Raw genomic sequence first — 19450 nt, forward strand, 5'->3', positions numbered from 1 at the left:
TGTGGAGACACAGCTCGGTGCCAGGAAATGGGAGTCCTCCTGCTCAGGAGATGATGGACTTCTCAGCTAAGACTGAGGGAAGAGAGCTAGGGAGGCTCCAATGGGATAGGCAAGGGCCCCCTTCTGTTCAAAATTGTTCAGCCACACCTTAACCAAGTACTTTGGCTGGAACAGAAGCTGGAACTAAGAGAGGCTACAGCAAACTGGAAAAATGGATCACCTACAGAAACCTAGCGCAGGGTTTACAGCTCCAAGCTCTGCAAGGATGAGTTCTTCAGTAAATCCACAGCATGCCCAACACAGGGACACGGAGGCTCCTGCAGTGGCTTTGTTTTTTTTTTATTAAGTTTTCTTTTTTTTTTTTTTATTTAATAGCCTTTTATTTACAGGATATATGCATGGGTAACTTTACAGCATTAACAATTGCCAAACCTCTTGTTCCAATTTTTTACCTCTTACTCCCCCACCCCTTCCCTCAGATGACAGGATGACCAGTAGATGTTAAATACATTAAAATATAAATTAGATACACAATAGGTATACATGGCCAAAACGTTATTTCTGCAGTGGCTTTTTGTAAGACCACCTTCCACACATATTCTTCGCAGAGAATTACACATCCTCCCTGCTGATAGCATGTTATGTTTGTGCGATAGTGCTCACTAAGTTGATGATGGAAATGTCCTATGTCATTTCAATAAAATTTTTTGCTCTAGGTTGATATAACATATTTCAACAAATTTATCGGGAGAGGTTCATAAGCAATACTGGGGGGATAATTCTAGGATACACACACTTTCATGGAAAGAGGCTGAATTTGGAGTAAGAATATCTGGTTTCACTTGTAGCTATGATACTTACTAGTAGTACAACCAAAATCATTTCACTCAAGTTTTAGTATCTTCAACTGTAGAAATTTTTTTTTAAATTTTGCAAGACACTACAGAAATGAGTTTTAAAAACTTAAGAGTGATTCAGTGGTAATCATAATTTGAATTCCTATCCTCTAAATTCCCAATGAGTTGTCAGTCATATAATCTTTAATTACAGTACAATAAAATGGCAGTTTTAAATTAATTTAATCATAATTTTAGCTCAATGACTACCCCTTTCAAAAATCAAGTTGAAAGGAAAAAAATTAATTTTACCCATCAGTTAGGATAAAATAAAATGTGACTAAGATTTTAAGAAATAGTACAATACAATGTAGGAAGCATTATAAATGAAAATAAGAGTAAAGGATGTTATTGGAACTTCCAAGTCATATGACACAACAAAGGCTTAGGTAAAAACATTCCTATACTCCCTTTCCCCTTTCCCCTTCTTCAGTGTTGCAATCTCAGCACTAGGCTGTCAAAGTGTGCTCCCAGAGAGCTTTTGAGCAATCCTACTAAACCTTCCTTCATCAACTCACTAAGCTACTCTCCTCACAATGGCTCTTCCAAATGTTTTCATCCCTCCTCAAACCTCCCCTCACAATTCTTCCCCTCCCCTCAGCTGAGAACCTTGGGTCTTATTTTACAGCAAAAATTAAGATCATTTGCCATAAGCTCCCTCTTCTCCACTCTCCCTCATCTCCTATTCCTCCAGTGCCTTCTACCATTCTCTCCCCCTTTTACCCCTGGTCTCACCTGATGCAGCGGCCTTAGTCTTTACTAAAACTCTATTATGGCCAGACTCAAATACGAATGAATACCCCTGTTCAGCATTTAAAGCCTTTGTCGACTGGGCTCTAGCCTGATTTTCCAGGTTTATTCCCCATTATGCCCATTGGCACTCATGTACTCCAGGGGTCAGCCAAACTGGCCTCCTTATCTTTGTGCTACTGCCTTCTCCACCTCTCTACCCCCACAGACACACCTAGCCTGTGGTCTAGAGGATAGGAGATTTTTTTAAAGACTTGTGAGCTTCATACCCTCATACCACTTGGTACTTCCCTTTTATACAATTGTAATATTTCATTTGTATTTCATTTATCTCTCTTTTTCTCTACTCCCTTCCCCCCAGCCGAGAAACAGATTATAAGCTCCCTGAGGGACAGGAACTGTATAGTTCACATTTTGGTTCCCTCATACGTTAACTTAGCTTACTGCACATGAAAAATAAGTCTATGAAACTTCCAGACTTGGAAGTCATTTAATCCATATCCCCAACCTGAATAAGAAGCTGCACCCTGTTTACTTGACCATTTAGTCCATTTAGTCAAGTAAACACTTGACCCCAATCTGAACAAGTAGCCTCACCTCATTTCTCAACTTGAAATCCCTAATGATGAAGAACTTAACTATAGAATGCAACAATGCACTTCATATTTGGAGAGCTCAGATGATGAGCAAGTTTTTTCTTATATCCAATTGAATTCTGCCTCCATTTCTACTAATTTTTCTTTAATCTCCCCTCTGTGATCAATCAGAATAAATATCTTCCTTCCACATGAAAGGTGTTAAAATATCTGACAAGTGTTTATACTTCTCCCCACATTTCATTTTCTTGCCATAGCATGATGTACAGTTCTCTCAGCAACCTAGAAACTATCCTCTGAAATCCTCAGAATAAGAAAGTTCTGTCTCTTCAAAGTATTTGGTTCTCTACTTGCCTCCTCTCTCCCTCCACCTGGTACTGTAGTTAACTGTTGGGCCCATTTTATGGCCCTCCATTTTAGGATGGAAAATAATTGAGGACAAAGATGTCAATTTTTATTCTTTGTATTCCCTGCTTTTAAGCATCCTCCCTTGTACTTTGGAGACACAATAAGATTTGTAGAATTTGAATTTGGCACATTCCTTTCCAGCTATCCTATCTTTCCTAAAATGTGGTTACCCAGTTATGACATGGGGAATTAGGCTTGGGAGCTTGCTTTGGTGGGAAGTCCAGTTTCCCTACCATTATTAGGAAATGTTCACAAATTCAGGGAGAGGCAGAAAAGTATGTCAGAGTGACTTCTGACTCTCTTATCCATCCATCTCTCTGTATTGCTTCATTTGCTATTTAGCAGCCTATTGAATTGTATACAACTTTCTCCATGCTTTTCCTTAAAAAAAAAAAAAAAAAAGGAAAATAAAGCTCCCTTGTCCCTCACTAAAACTCTGCATTTAATTGAGAGGCAGTTGATAAAACAGTCAGAGAAGAACCCTGGGTAGAAAGAACAGTATCATTACTTGATAGCACATTGTTATGCGCTGAGCAAAATTTTCTATTTTAACTCTGTGGCTTCACATGAGCTACAATGGAATTCCATATTTTTCACCTAATCATAAAGGACAACTCTTGTACTTCCTAAAGCACCTATCCAGTACTTTGAACACAATTAAGTTCTTACTTTCAAATTCTAATTCCCCAAAGGCCCATTCTTTCTTTAGTTAAAAGAACCCTAAACATTCCCCTCTCCCTGATTTTAGTACAAGAATCATGGTTCACACATCAGTTAAATATTTTTATCTGGTCCAGTACTCAAGTTCAGGGAGATCTGAAAACAAAATCAAGCCTTCTTCTGGCTGTAAATCCCAGTTCATGTGTGCACGAGCCCTCCATGTACAGATAGAGCTTTTGATGGATAATGGAAATATGAAGTTTACAAAAGGAATCATGAGTACTTTGTCCCAGAAAGCCCTGTCTGGATTACTATGTTCAATTCTGGGAACACTATTTGAGGTGAAGGATTGACAGAATGACACAATCTGCCCTCCAATGCTCCAGACAGAGGATTTTAGGAAACAATCAAGCCTTCTGCTTACAGATGAGGAGACAGATCCAGAACCTCAGAACACCTAAGTCACAAGCAGGGGAGCTGGAATTGCCACCTATAACATCTAACATTCTAGAGTTCTCTCCACTACACCCTGCTGGTTTCTCAGGGCCTATAACAGCACAGAACCAGAATCTACCAAGCTAGGAAGGTTTCCAGTCCTGGGCATTTATCTGCCTGCCTAGGTGAGTCTGGGAGGCTCCTCATCGGCAGGTGGTGAACTCCGTTTCTGCTGTCCCAAGGACAAAGCCTCCAAAACACAGAGAAGTTCCTCACCAGCTAGCCGCCACGGTAGCTCTCCATCTATCTGCTAAGTAGGAGAGACTGCAATCTGCATCAATAAAAGAATTACTCCTTTTGATTGTCAGTACTATTTAAGTACTGATCAGGTGGACAAATGGCAAAGGGAAAGACAACTACGAAACAGTCACTGTTTAGTAAGTACCGTTTCTGGCTAGTGGAAGAAAATGGAAATGCTAATAAAGCAGACTTGAGGGGACAGTGGGCAGTGGGAGGGTACTATTTTCAAATATTTGAAAGGATGGCAAAATAAAAGAAATTAGAACTGTTCCGACTAGTCTCAGAAGGCAGAACTAGGAGCGACTGATATAAATTAAGGGAAGACAAATTTTGGCTTCCCAACAAAAAAGCTTCAAGACTCTTGGTTCCTGGAGGTCTGTGAGCAGCAGGCAGATGAGCACTTTTGGGATGTTAGGTATTACAGAGGGCAACCACTCTTACAAAAAATAAAAAATCTCAGAATGTAATAGTTTGCAAGGAACATCAGGTCATAAAGTACAAAGTGTACTATGTTGGAGCCAGAATCCACCTATAGCTTTAGGTTGTACTGTGTCATCTAGCCTGGATGCAAAAACTTCAGGTGATCTTAAAAAAAAAACCTACAATTTTCCTCAACTAAATTATTTCACTTTTGGAAAACTGTTGGAATAACCAACAGCTTTTTAAAGTTTGCAGCTCAATTTTACATGTTACATGTTACCTTATTTATGCCTCACAAAATCATGTGAGGTAAATAACAGGTATTATTTCTATTTCATAGATGAAGAAATAGGCTCAGAGAGGCTGGATTATTTGTCTATAATCTAACCATTTAAAAAACTATTTGTCTATAATCTAACCATTTAAAAAGTAAGTTTGAACTTTGGTCCTCTCCTTACTGAAATCAAATCCAAGCTCTTCCATATGGAATTAAAATGTACAACCCCACTGCTCCTATTTATGGCCTCTGAGGTCAAGTAGGATATTCTATAGAACCACAGTTTAAACATCTTCTGTATAATAGAGTAAGGCTTTTTCCTTGAAAGTAGGATTTTTTTTCCTTTTTGTTTTCTCAGAGCCTAGCAGAGAGCCTGTCACACAGTGGGCACTTAAATATATAGAGAGATTAACTAGTTGATGATAACCCTTTCAAATACTTGAAGACATCAATCACATTCCCCTTTAGTCTTTTCTTCCCAGTTCCTTAAGCTAATTGTTACATTCTTCAATTCCCTCTCTCCCTTGCTGTTTACCTTCTTTTGAACTAGTTACAGTAGGTCAATGCCCTTCCCAAGATGTGCTACTCAACATCTAAATGACTAATCCCCCCACTATCTCTATAGAAACAGCTCAGGAATGTATTTTGAAATTACACCCTCTTCAAAAGTGACTAAAATGTCCATAATTTTGACCCAGAGATCCCACTGTTAGGTGTAAACATCTCAAAGAGGTCAAAAACAGCAAGAAAAATCCCATATATGCCAAAATATTCTTATCAGCACATTCTGTGACAGCAAAGAACTAGAAAAACAAAGTAGATTGAGAAATGACTAAACAAATTATAGTGCATGAAGAAATGACCAACATGAATTCAAAGAAATATAGAAAGAGGGTGGCAAAGTGAAGTAGGTAGAACCAGGGAAAACAATAATAAACAATAACAACAAAACATTTGGCAAAAGCAATCAAGGGAAACGGAATGTTGTTTAGCTCTAAAGACCTGGAGAAGCAATACAAAAATAATATATTTTTCCTTTCTTTAGAAAGATGGAGACTAAAGATAGAATGTTGCATGTGCTATCAAATACCATCAGTATATAGGTTGGGGTTTTTGCACAGATCTTTTTTTTTTTTTTTAACCAGTTAATAAGGGAAAGTATGGACAGTGTGAAGGATCAGGAGAGAAGAATATAATTACTAAATGATATAAAAAACAAAAGTCATTTACAAAATTAAAAAGCAAGTGAGTTGAGCAATAGAATTACTACCACAAATAAGAAAGTAGGTAAATTAATTAAATACAATTTAAGATTACATGCTGGTGATTCACATGGAGCTGAAAGTTCATTAAAATCACTGGATCTTTTTCACAGGAACTATATTGTCTAGCTAGTTCCATCATGGACTTGTAAGGCTGATTATCTGAAGGAATGAAGGAAGGGAGGAAGGAAGGAAGGGAGGAAGGAAGGAAGGGAGTGTAAATTGTCATTTATACTATGTGTAAGGCACATGGTCTTCACAATAATATCTCCTTTTTACAGATGAAGAAACTGAGACACAGAAACTGACTTGCCTAGAGTCATCTAACTAGTAGCATGTGAAGCAAGATATTCAGATCTAAATCAAGTAGAATAGGTTAGGTCTGACCAATAACCTGAGATTCTTTTCACCCCTGTAGCTCCTGAAACTATTCATATTTGAATCACAGAATCTCTGAATCCCAAAAGACTCCACAGAAGTAACCTTTTAACTGCAATTTGAGTTCTGATGCTTCAATCAAAGTACTTATTAAATACCTACTATGTGACAGGCACTTAAACACAGAGAATCCAAATCCAAAGAATGACATAATCTCTACAAGCAGACAAGGCTGCAATCTGTTGCTTCACAGCTGTATGATCTTGGACAAATCCCTTGTCTTTTCTCTGCACCTCAGTTTTCTAAGCTGCAAGATGATTGCTCAATGCTTGTACCATCTGGGATACTGTCACTCAAACCTCTTGTACTTTTATTATATTCAATATATATTATTGTATTATATTCAAATAATGCCTTAAAAAAGTGTAGTCTTAAGGGGGAAAAGAAAGAGAAAGAATAACTTGAGAAAAATAGGATGGCAGGAAATACAGAATTAGTCATTTTAACTGTGAATGTGAATGGGATGAACTCTCCCATAAAATGGAAGCAGATAGCAGACTGCATTAAAAGCCAGAATCCTGTAATTATACTGTTTACAAGAAACACATTTAAAGCAGAGCGATATATACAGAGTAAAGGTAAAAGGTTGGAGCAGAATCTATTATACTTCAAGTAAAGTAAAAAAAGCAGGGGTAGAGATCCTGATCTCAGATAAAGTAAAAGCAAAAAGTGATCTAATTAAGAGATAAGGAAGGAAAAGTGTAGCCTTTTAAAGGGCAAATCATTTCACCTCAGTATCTTTATCTATAAAGTAGGAATGCTTTGTAAAGCCATAAGGAAAAGCGTTCATGAATTATAAAGCATTTTGGAAAAGTGATTTGTTACCATGATCTTTTAGGTTTGCCCAGAAAGCCAAACTTTCTAAATGACATGTATGTAGTCTAAAACTCGAATACTGCTTATATTTGCAATGGTTAGGAGGATTGCAGAATGATAATTAAAAATGGGAGGGACATAGTGATTAGACAGGTAGCAAGAAGAGAATAAGTGAAACTTGCCCACATTTTTTTCCCATATTTGTTGGAAGAACTATTATTTCAAGACAATCTCATTAAAAAGTAGATGAGATAAATTGAAAGGTTTGGAACAGCTGGAAAGAACCTTGGAAATAAGCTAGTCTTCATTTTGGAAACTAAGAGGCCCAGAGAAGGAAAATGTTTTGCCCAAGGCCCCAAGTGCATCAAGAAAAGAAGGCAGGATTTGAGTTGGCTTTTCTGACTCCCAATAAACAGTATCCTTACTCAATAACACTTTAAGGACTTGTCACTGCTTTTTCTTTGTGGCAAGTACTCAAAAATCATCTTTAAGGAAGTAATATGAAAAAGAAGTAATAATTTAGCACATTGGTATTTATGACCATGGGTATATACTGAATATACCCACCCTACTTTATTTAGTCCAAGGATTCGTCCTTAAAACTTCTATAAAGTTTTGTTCCAATCCTGTTAACTTCTTATTCTTCCATCATTTGCCCAGGACCTGAAATCTCACTTTCCTCATGAATACTCTAAGAAGTGGGGTCTTTGGGGTTGTTTTCCTTTTTTTCCTAGCTAATTTTTCCTTAGTACTTCTCAAACTGAGCTCAAGAGCCTTGTGGAGTATTAGGCAGCCAAGATAAGTATTATTATCCCTACTTATAAATGAGGAAGAGGAAGGTCCAAAAAAGTAAGGGGAAGGTTCTGAGACCACATAATCAGAAAGTGGAAGAAGCAGAGTTCAAATCTCAGTAGTTCTGATGTTCTAAGTTCCATTTTTTCAATCCAATATCAAGAGTATGACCTCAAAAAAAAAAAAAAAAAAAAAGTATGATCTCTAAAGCAGTCAACATTTTATAAAAAAGATCTCTAAGGCAGTCAACATTTTTTTTTTAAACTTATCTGTCCAAATTTCTTTTTGTGAAAAGGGAAATTGGAAACATATTTTTATTATCTAAAATACTTAACGTAATTTTGCAATGTGAATATGCTGTCACAAAGGACTATATGATATGTTCCAATAGAAGCCTGACAGGTCTCTTGTCATGGATGCCCCAGAGGGGCCCATGAGCCTGAATGAAAGATTAAAACTAGATAATATCTAAGATCACTTCCAATTCTGAAAATTTAGACACCCCAGGCTCATATCACAACTTGTTTTACTACTCCTACTTTTCTACTCTCATTCCAACTCTTACATCTTTCTAGTTATTTCAACAATACAAACTTGAATTTCTTTTTGAGAATACTAATATTTCAGATTTGTACAGCACTTACCATGATCTCACAGAGCTTTAAAGTGTTAGAACTGGAGCAGACCCTAAAGATGATATAATCCAATACTATCACTTTACAGAAGAGGAATTGAGAATCTTATCAAAAGGCAGCCAGGAGCAGACCTGTAACAAAATTTCAATTCTCAAGCCCAAGTCCAGGGTCCTTCCATCACAACACTCCCCTTATTTCATACTCACAACATGACAATGGGAGATCAGTACTGTAAATGATAATTACTGTTATTTTAGAGAAGGAAACTGAAGTGAATTCAGAGAGAAGTATGACTCAAACTCAAGACTCAGATGCAGGTTTTCATTGTCCGACCTCCTTTTCACCCTACCACGCTATTTCCCAATGGCTTTTCATGAAACATTCTCCAAATTAAGCAATTCCCCCAGAATATCTGGACAAAAGTGACTGCCAATCCTTCTCCTTATCCCCTGATTGAAAACCTGATGGTTGTCTGTGTAATGTTTCCTTTACTAATTGTGCAGAGAAACAAGGCCATTTCCCATTTCTAAGGGTGAACTTTGACATTCTCTCTCCCTCTTTTGTGTCCCTCATGAAATGTAATCTGCTTTGCCCATGACTCCATGGCCTTTGTTACTATAATTTGTGAGGTCTTCCTCTGACAAATACTGAATTTCGCAATGGAATTCGTTTAAGTTTTCTCTGCTGTACAAAGTGTAAGTTCTCCAATACTGCACAATTTTTTAAAAACTAAGTGATAGAAATAGCATGACCCTTAAAAAAAAAAAAACACAAACAAATCACTTTCAGCATAAAAATAGGCCTATAAGGCAAGAGACTGAAAACTAGAAAATCCAGAAAGGCACTTTTTTTTCCCTCTCTGTACAGCTGGGGTTAGACATGATGATAATTGCCTGGAATGTTTGCCCTTCTATTGGGAGCAGGTGCCTTGGAGAGAAGTACAGTAGGAATAAACTAGGGGTCACAGTTTTGTTCCGGAATGGAGAGTGTCCATAATCAGGCAAAGCTACAGGATATCTCTTATCCTGATAGAAGCCTGATGGAAAAAGATAACCAAAGAAAGCAGCATATATGTCCAATGCCCTGGATTGCAGTAGTAGTTCAGGAAGATTTTTCCTTGGCTTTCTTGGATCTGATATAACTTTCTACCCCCATTTAAAAGCAAGGTCTGACAGTGATCTTGAAGATTATGGCTTGTGTCCCCAGGAAAGTATAGAAAAGTGAGGCTGTATCCTCAGGTGGCCTCTGTGTTCTTAGGGCCAGATAGGAGCAAGGAGCAGAGCAGAATTAGGAATGGTTCCCCTGTAACCTGATTGGGGTCGAGAAGGGATTTGAAATCATCAGGAAACTATAGTGAATTGGGGGGAAAGCCAACAAAATGAGTTAAGTCTCTGGGCTAACTCGGGACCTGGACCAAGTAGGGCATTAAGATAATGGTATATGGCAAGCGGAAATGTGGCATGAGGAAAATATCAGGAGCACACAGCAGAGCCAGGTGTAGGAACACAGACAACCCTTAAGTACTCTTCCCCGGGACCAAAGGGCCTGATCAAAACAGATAACTGAAATGAGCAGAATGTATCCTGCCCTCAAACGGAACTGCTGGCAGAGAAGGGTTGAGGAATGGTGCAGCTATGAGTTTATATTATGGAGTAAAGAGAATTTTCCCCTGCAAGCTTCAAGAACGGGTACAAGCAGTACCCAAGGTAGGCATGTAAGGAGAGAGATTTACAATAAGCTCGTGGCAGAATTCAGGAATTACTGGCAGACGAGTGGAAGGAGGAGGCTGGGGGTCTGGTTTCCATGGGTATGAGAAGTAACCCCCCCCCCAGGCACTGAGAGGCGGCTGGGGTCAAGTGCAGCACAAACAGCAAGGCTGGGGAGGGCAGGGAAAGATCAGGGCTGGCTTGACGATACTGAGAAAACAGAGAAAAGGAAAGAGGAATAGGGCTTGAGGTTCCTGGGGAAGAGCAGAGAGAAAACCACATCTCTAGCCCCTGGGGCCTGGTCCCTGGCTAAGAGTAGGGTGGCAAGAGAGACGGCACCTTTTAGAAATATGCAGGGAACTGGCTTTTGTTTGTCCCAGAGGGTAGAGATGGATGCATAGTCCTCTAGTCTTTCCCGGGGGGTTATGAATGGCAAAATGCTCCCCATTAACCTGATTGTCGAAATCTGAGGGTGTCCTTGAGGGGTCCCTTACTTCTCAGTTACAGGCAGTTCCCTCCCTCTTCCCCCCTCCCAGGTCTCCCCATCACTGCCCCACCACCCGGTCCTTGCTCCTCCTGACCCCAGGGGGGTGATGTGGGGCAGTGGCATTTACTCCCCCCCCCATCTCTTGTTTGGGGGAGAGTCCCCTACTTCCTTTCCTCCTAAAACAGGCCTCCACACTCCCTCCCTCCCTGTTTGGAGGATGGGGAGGAATTGTCTTCACATTCCCCCTTCCCCTGGCTTGGAGGAAGGAAGTGGGTCTCCACAGTCTCTATCACCTGACTTGTGGACACAGGCCTCCACACTCCCAACCCCCAAACTTTAAGGCACGTGGGTTTCTACCCTCCTCATCTCCTGCCTTAGAGGGGGGTCTCCCCATCCCTGTCCCTTGCCCTAGGAAAGGCGCCTCCACAATCCATATCCCCTGTGCTGAAGGGAGGGTAATGGGGGGGGGGGGCTCCAAGCTCTCCATATCTCCCCGCACTGAGGAAAAATGGGGGTCCCCACGCTCCCCAGCCCCCCCGCACTGGGGAGAGATGGGGTTCCCACACTTCCCCGTCCCTCTGCACTGAGGAAAAATGGGGGTCCCCACGCTGCCCAGCCCCCCCGCACTGGGGAGAGATGGGGTTCCCACACTTCCCCGTCCCTCTGCACTGAGGCGCTACGGGGGTCCCCGCCCCCCCCCCCCGCGCCCCCCGCGCGCCCGCGCCCGCGGACACTCACAGAACTCGGCCACGTAGAAGGAGACGGCGTAGTTCTCCTCGCACCAGTCCAGGGTGGAGGTGGTGGGGCCCCAGTAGCCCACTCGGTCCGCCCCCACCGGGGCCATGGCGCTGCTGCTCCCCTCTGAGCCGAGCCCGGTCGGCCGCGGCCGTCACTCCGGCGGCCCCGGCCGGCTCCGCCCCCTCGGCCTCCTCGGCGGCCCCGCCCCGCCGCCGCAGCCTCGGCCCAGCTCCGCCCCGGGAAAAAAGGCGGGGCAGCCGCGAGCTCGCCCGGGGACCCTCAGACCGGCCCGCGGGAGGAGCCGAGGGCGGGGACTGCGCGATGTTACCGCGGTCCCGGGAGGGAGGGTTAAAGGGGGCGGTCGTCATGGCGACCCGAGTCCGGGGGTGGAGCCTACGCGAACACAGGGCGGGGCGTGGGCAAGGGCGGGTACCGGGGTCGCCGGGGTAACGGAGGGTGGGTGGGGCCCGAGTAGCGAGGATAAAGCGCTAAAAGACCTTGTGTGGAGCAGGCGAGGCCCACCGGGGCTGATGTGGCCGGGGCTGGCGGGGCCGGGCTGGAGAAGGGAAGGGTCTGCAGGGGCCGGGGTAAATCCGGGGGAAGCTCCCCGAAGGAGGAAGGGCCCCACGCCTGACCCGCCCAGCTCCCCTTTGGGGAGGGAAGCAAAGCTGGCCCGGAGAGGGAGAGTGCCAATTAATTTGATCATAAGATAGCTACGCTCGGAGCTCATTCATAAGGCATCTGCGCTCGGAGCTCCCTGGATTTCCGGCCGCAGACTCGGTGGGAGGAGCCCCGGATTACAGCGCCCCCTCCGGGCAAGGGCTGCTGGGGCTTTCCCTCCTCTCCGGCTGTGCCATAGGTGTCGGGCCTTCGCCGACCCTGGGGGCCCCGCGCTGAGCCAGGTGAGCCCATGCGGGACTGCGGCCCGCAGCCCAAGAGGCCTGCTCCAGGCCGCTCAGCTGTGAGCTCAGTGTGGGTATTCAGGCTCCCCGCGCGCCGAGGGCCCCGAGGGCCCCGCGCGCCGAGGGCCACGCGCTCCGAGGGGCCCTGAGGGCCCTGCGCTGAGGGCCCCCTCGCTGAGGGCCCGGCCTGAGGGCCCTGCAAGCTGAGGGCCACGACAAGGCCGAGGGCCCCGAGGGCCCCGCTCGGCGCGCGCAGAGCGCCGTTTTCTAGGGCCTCTTCCTTGTGGGTGGGCCTCCCTGACCCCGCTCGCGATTTCTTGGCAAAGTCCCCGGGGTGATTTGCCATTTCCCTCGTCAACTCACTTTATGCTGCGGAAACTGAGGCAAGCTGGGCTAAGATCGCGAGTGTCCGAGTCCAGATTTGAACTCATGCTCCTGGTCTGAGGCCAGCAGGCAGCTACCCCAAACACACTCTTAATGCCGGGGCTCACATCCAGGGCCTCATACATGCAAGTGGCAAGATAGAGGGACAAAAGAGGTTCAGTACATTTATATTCAACAGCCAAAGGCCCAGGCCCTTTGTTAGGTTTTGTTGGGCCGGCGTTCCCTTTAGTGTCCTGACTCAGTTTCCCTAATTGTCTTGCCTCGGTTTCCCTGAATTGCTCTGCCTTAATTCCTAATTGTTCTGAATCCAACCATTTTGGAGAGTAGTTTGGAACTATGCTCAAAAAGTTATCAAACTGTGCATACCCTTTGATCCAGCAGTGTTACTACTGGGATTATATCCCAAAGAGATTATAAAGAAGGGAAAGGGACCTGTATGTGCACGAATGTTTGTGGCAGCCCTTTTGTAGTGGCTAAAAACTGGAAACTGAATGGATGTCCATCAGTTGGAGAATGGCTGAATAAATTGTGGTATATGAATATCATGGAATATTACTGTTCTGTAAGAAATGACCAACAGGATGATTTCAGAGAGGCCTGGAGAGACTTACATGAACTGATGCTGAGTGAAATGAGCAGGACCAGGAGATCATTATATGCTTCAACAACAATACTATATGATGACCAGTTCTGATGGACCTGGCCATCCTCAGCAGCAAGATCAACCAAATCATTTCCAATGGAGCAGTAATGAACTGAATAATCATGCCCTAGAGAAAGAACTCTGGGAGATGACTAAAAACCATTACATTAAATTCCCAATCCCTATATTTTTGCCCACCTGCATTTTTGATTTCCTTCACAAGCTAATTGTACAATATTTCAGAGTCCGATTCTTTTTGTACAGCAAAATAATGTTTTGGTCATGTATACTTATTGTGTATCTAAGTTTATTTTAATATATTTAACATCTACTGGTCATCCTGCCATCTGGGGGAGGGGGTGGGGGGTAAGAGGTGAAAAATTGGAACACGAGGTTTGGCAATTGTTAATGCTGTAAAGTTACCCATGCATATAACCTGTAAATAAAAGGCTATTAAATAAAAAAAATATTTCTTAATCATTCTGCTCAATCCTGCAACACTAACCCTCCCTCCTAAACATCATGATACAGATTAGAAGAAAGGCCTATCTTAGAAATCATGAGCCCAGACCTTCCCTACTTATCAGAATGTTGGGTGCCTCTCCCCATTCTGTCATTGTTCTTCTTGATCCCAATTTATCAGAATGTCTGGTGCCCCCGCAGAGACACCCTGTCAGAACTAGATGGATAGTCCCTTCCCGCTCTCATTTCCCTAACTCCGCCCCTGCCTCAGTCTACCCCCTGGTAGAGCCATGTGCATATATATATATATATATATCATTGAGAACTCACACTGTTTACTGGATTCTTGGAGACCATAGTCTCATTCAGCCCTGGGGCCAAACCATGGATCCATTTGGGTCCCGGTAAATCTCTCCCTTTCAAATAAAATATTAAATACTCTCTAATCTCTATCTTGCTTCAGTTTCTCTGGCATTACAGTTTTGGGAATACAAAGACGGTAGCTTCTGTCTTGGAGAAGCTAACTCTCCTACTGGGATATATAGGGGACAGTGAGAACACATACAAAGAAGCTTGGTGAAATGGAAAGATCACGAATGGAGTCTGAGAATCTGTGTTCAAAACTTTCCTCTGGGTATTACTACCTCAGGAAATTCATTTAACCTCTCTAGTATTTAATTTCCCCAATTGTAAAAAGAAGGGATTGAATTAGCTCAGAGGTTCTTAACCTGGGATCTGTAAACTTGTTAATTTTGTTTATTTAATGTGAAACTTAAATATTTTATCTTTTTCCAGTTACAAATAAAAACAATATATAACATTTGTGTTTTAAATTTTTGAGTTCCACATTTTCTTCTTCCCTCTCTTACCTATGTTCTCATTGAAAAAGCAAGGAATGAATTTAGTTTTTCAAATTAATTTGATAATTGTATTGCAATATAATTCATTTCTTTTGTGATTCTATGTCTTCTATATATTTGAAAACATTCTTCTAAGAAGGGTCCAGTAGATTTCACCTGATTGTCAAAGGGGTCTTTCACACAAAAAAGGATAAGATTAAAAATGCTCTCTGAGCTCTCTTCTAGATTAAGATCTATAATAAATTAATAATAATTAACATTTAGATAATGCTTATTTGCTAGATACTATGCTTAGGGCTTAATAATTATTACTTCATCCTCACAATCAGCCAGGAAGATAAGTACTGTTATTATCTCCATTTTAGTTAAGAAAATTGAGATTAAGTGATTTGCCTGAAACAAGTGGAGATGACATAACTCTAGGTCAGAGAGCACAGCTGAGCTATGAACTCAGTCTGAGGCTTTGGGCTCAAAAATCAGGATTCTTTCCACTCTTTCAAAGAATAATGGCTCATCACACAGACTGCCAATTTTTATAGGGTCTATACAGATCAATGTAGTCCCAACACCCTCCTTTTTTTGTTGTGTACAACTGTTCTTGACCCTATTTACGATTTTCTTGGCAAAGATACTGCAGTGATTTGCCATCTCCCTCTTCAGCTAGTGAGTGCATTTGAGGCCATATTTATAACTCGAGTCTATTCAATGCCAGGTGGGGGGAGGAGTGTTGTTACCCTGGACCACCTAGCTGCTCTACTATGATAAATAAATACAAAGTAATTTTAGAGAGCCCCAGGGAGGGAAGAAATCAGAGGAAGCTTTACTTCTAGAAGAGGTGGGCACCTAAAGAGCCTTGATGGAAAACAAGGCTTCTAAGTGACAAAAATACAGAGCAGAGTAGATTAATTACAAAAAATGGCTAGCAAGGGAATAGAGTTCTGGAACACCAGTGTGGCTGAAATACAGAGTTCATGAAGAGAAGATAGATGACTAGAAAAGTATATCCCCATCTGTCTAGGGAGGGCCTGTTAAGGCTAACAGATTTTGGAGAAATGAGGATTATGGAATGTTGCATATACTTTCAGCTGTGGTCTGTGTGCAGGTGTTTTCTTTAATACCCTTTTTAAATTTGAAAGTAAATTTCCCTTTGGGGTAAGGGAAAGGTTCAGAAATGAGATTAAAAGATTAGGCTGATCAATAAAACAATTTTAGTGAGGTGTGGAGCGTTGCTCAACCCTAAACAGATAAATTGGGAAATATTTAACAAAACAAATTACCATAAAGCATTGAAATGTTAATATGTAGTTTTCTAAATCAGTATTTAAGTACAGCTTTGTGGCCCCGGTTTTCCTTTGAGTTTGACACCACTGAATGAGAAGATAAAAGTGGCAACAGGAAAAAAGTGTTTAAAGTCTTAACGAAATTATAAAAGAAGTGTTAAGACTTCACTAGATTTTGGGCGTGGCAGCTAAGTGCTATTGTGGATAGAGTTCCAGGCCTGGAGTTAGGAAGATCTGAATTTAAATCCAACCTGAGATACTGTGTCACCTACCTATGTGTCTCTGGACAACTAACTTAATTTTGCCTTCATTTCTTCATCTATAAAATGAGCTGGAGAAAAAAATGGCAAATCATTCCAGAAACTTTACCAAGAACACCCCAAATGGTGTCAAGAAGAATAGGACACGATTGTATAATAATAGCAAACCCTTAGGAACATACAGGGCCTGGCACATAGTGGGTGCTTCAGAAATGTCTATACCCTTCCTTCCTGAAGGATCAACTCCCTCTAGGAGCCTTTAAGCATGAGTCTCTGAAAAAGAAAGTCTTCTATCAGTCAGGGGAGTTTGTCTGGCGAAGGAAAGCCAACTAGAAGAAAGCCAAATCGATCTTTGTCTCTCCCCTCCCACCCCGTGCAGCCCCCAGCAGGGAGAGGGGGCAGGGGACTTCTCCCCTACCAGCCATGGCAACTGACTGGGTATGCAGGAGTAAGACAGAGTGGGGATTCAAGGATGGCTCCAAAGCCAGAAATCAGAATGCCCGCAACAGAAACAGAGAGAGGTGGGTGCACTTAGGGGGAGGAGGAAGGTGTGGAATGGATCTTGTTTTGGATTTGTTTGTTTGGATATGTGCACAGCTCAAATGATTTTAAATCTCTAATAGACAATTCAAGTTATGTGACTAGTGTTCAGGAAAGAAATTGAGCTGAGTATAGATAGAGCTTTCCAAACACTCTTATTGCAGTGTTAAGCTGTTAAGTATGCACATACACACACACATATATATACAAATTCATATGGATATACATACTTACATGTGTGCGTGTACATGCATGTATATGTGGGGGTAAAATGGGATTTTGACATATGCCCAGATCACTTAAGATAGCAGCACCCGGAATGCTGGGACCTAACTCTGGGAGAAGACATTTGGGGATCTTCCATTCTTTATCTAAATAGCAGCAATTAAATGCATTTTTTAAATGTCCATATGGGAACAGTCTCGCTCTTATTTTCTGATGGCATTTACAGGTGAAGATTTTGTCCATCCCATAGCATGAGTACCAACCGGGTAGTAAACTGGGTGAGGGAAAAGTCATTTCCTTTCTCCTCTGGCCCTGTGAAACTGGCCTGATGTTTTGCTCCTGTTTCATTTGTACTTTTCAGTTTTAGATTCCGGGAGGGGAGTCCCAGACCTGGGACTAGTTTTCCAGGTGCAATGCTCCTGCCGGCCCAGCAAAGAAGCCCCGAGAAGTCCCAGTTCTGGGAATCAAGCCCAGGAAGGCTTTGGACTTCGAATTTGGTGGGATTAATGCTTCAAAGGAATTGAACCGAATTGTGAACCTAATCCTCTTCCACCTCTCCATAGAGAAAGAGGGGCTTTAGAAGAGATTATGTTGTCTGGGAGTTAGGGGAAGTATTTGTATGTTCTTGCTGTACCTTTGAAGTAAATATTTCTTTGTAAAAGCTAATCTTACTCCTCAGTGACAAAAATGGAACTGGGCTGCTTGGACCTCTAAAAGTGAAGGAAAACAAATGAATAGGGACTTAATGGCAGAGGAAAGGTACCATCTCGCTGGAGGATGGTGAAATACAACTACTGAGTGTTGGTGAAAGGCAAGATTTGTCTATATGAAGACTTTCCCAGATCACTTTTTTTTCTTCCCATTAAGTAGTTTTAAAGGCATGTTCTTCCTTTTTTCCCCACTCCTTACCCAGTGTCTATAGATTCTCTGAGATGGTTCTTTAGACCAAAGCTTCTTAAACCGTGGGTGGAGACTCCATATAAGGTCACATATTGAATAAGGGGGGGCAAGAAAAATTTGCCAATACGAGACTTACATGAACTGATGCTAAGTGAAATGAGCAGAACCAGGAGATCATTATATACCTCAACAACGATGCTGTATGAAGATGTATTCTGATGGAAATGGATAACTTGGACAAAGAGAAGATCTAATTCAGTTCCAGTTGATCAATGGTAGACAGAATCATCTACAGCCAGAGAAGGACCACTGGGAAATGAGTGTAAACTGCTTGCATTTTTGTTTTTCTTCCCAGGTTATTTTCACCTTCTGAATCCAATTCTTCCGGTGCAACAAGAGAACTGTTCGGTTCTGCACACATATATTGTATCTAAGATATACTGCGACATATTCAACATATATAGGACTACTAGGGGAAGGGGTGGAGGGAGAGGGGGGAAAATCGGAACAGAAGTGAGTACAAGAGATAATGTTGTAAAAAATTACCCTGGCATGGGTTCTATCAATAAGAAGTTATTATAATAAAAAATAAATTTAAAAAAATAAAAATAAACTGAAAGCTACTAAAAAAAAAAAAAAGAAAAGAAAAATTTGCCAATAGTAAAAGGTTTCTGAACACACAATGACAAAAAAATAAATATCAGATGGGTAATGAATCTGAGGTGTTTCTGGCAGCATTTGCCCCTGTTGCACCATGCAAATTCACTGCAGCCTTAGTTCTGAACACACAACAAATGCACTTTGCACTGTATATGCACAAATGCTGCCAGAAACAGCTTGGCTCAGATTCAGGATGGGGTCAGTTAAGAATTTCTCAGGTCAAAAGGGATTCTAGAGTGGAAAAAGTTTAAGAAGCCCTGTTTTAGACCAGTAGTGTCCAATTCAAATAGAAAATGGTGCCACGAAACCATACATAAGGATTCCTGCAGTATTCATACTTAGTTTTAAAATATCATATCTATGTTTGGTTGTAGTTTTGTTTTGCTATTTCCCAATTACATTTTAATCTGGTTTGTGCAGCATTATGGGAGTCTTGTGGTCCATGTAAACTTTCTACTTGATACTTCTGCTCTAGATCCTTGAATCTAGTTCAGTTGGGACTTGTTTTTTCAGCCTAAGGATACAATGGCCCCTATATTAGAGATTCATATAAAACTCTTAACTTTGCTGTTTAGGAATTCACAAAATTTATCTTTATAGTGACTTTATAATAGGTAGTATTTATAGATTTACAAAGTGCTATGAATGTTATTTCATTTATATCAAAACTATAAAAATCTTTATTGCTTAGAATCCTCCACTCAGGATAAAATGACAA

At 41.8% G+C, this 19450-nt stretch overlaps 1 protein-coding gene across 2 annotated transcripts in view; it reads right to left on the reverse strand.

The window, feature by feature from the left end:
* Nucleotides 1-11999, reverse strand: part of ACER3 (alkaline ceramidase 3) — a 192637-nt gene extending 180638 nt beyond the window's left edge. Inside the window, exon 1 of one of the 2 annotated variants that reach the window (XM_031961345.1) lies at nt 11617-11999. In XM_031961345.1, coding sequence (XP_031817205.1) covers nt 11617-11984 — 368 coding nt within the window. In that variant the 5' untranslated portion in view covers nt 11985-11999. The remainder of the gene's footprint in view (nt 1-11616) is intronic. The other variant, XM_031961346.1, reaches the window with a different exon arrangement.
* Nucleotides 12000-19450: the final 7451 nt, after the last annotated feature.

Source organism: Sarcophilus harrisii, chromosome 3 (genome assembly GCF_902635505.1).
Source record: "Sarcophilus harrisii chromosome 3, mSarHar1.11, whole genome shotgun sequence".
Lineage (NCBI taxonomy): Eukaryota > Metazoa > Chordata > Mammalia > Dasyuromorphia > Dasyuridae > Sarcophilus > Sarcophilus harrisii.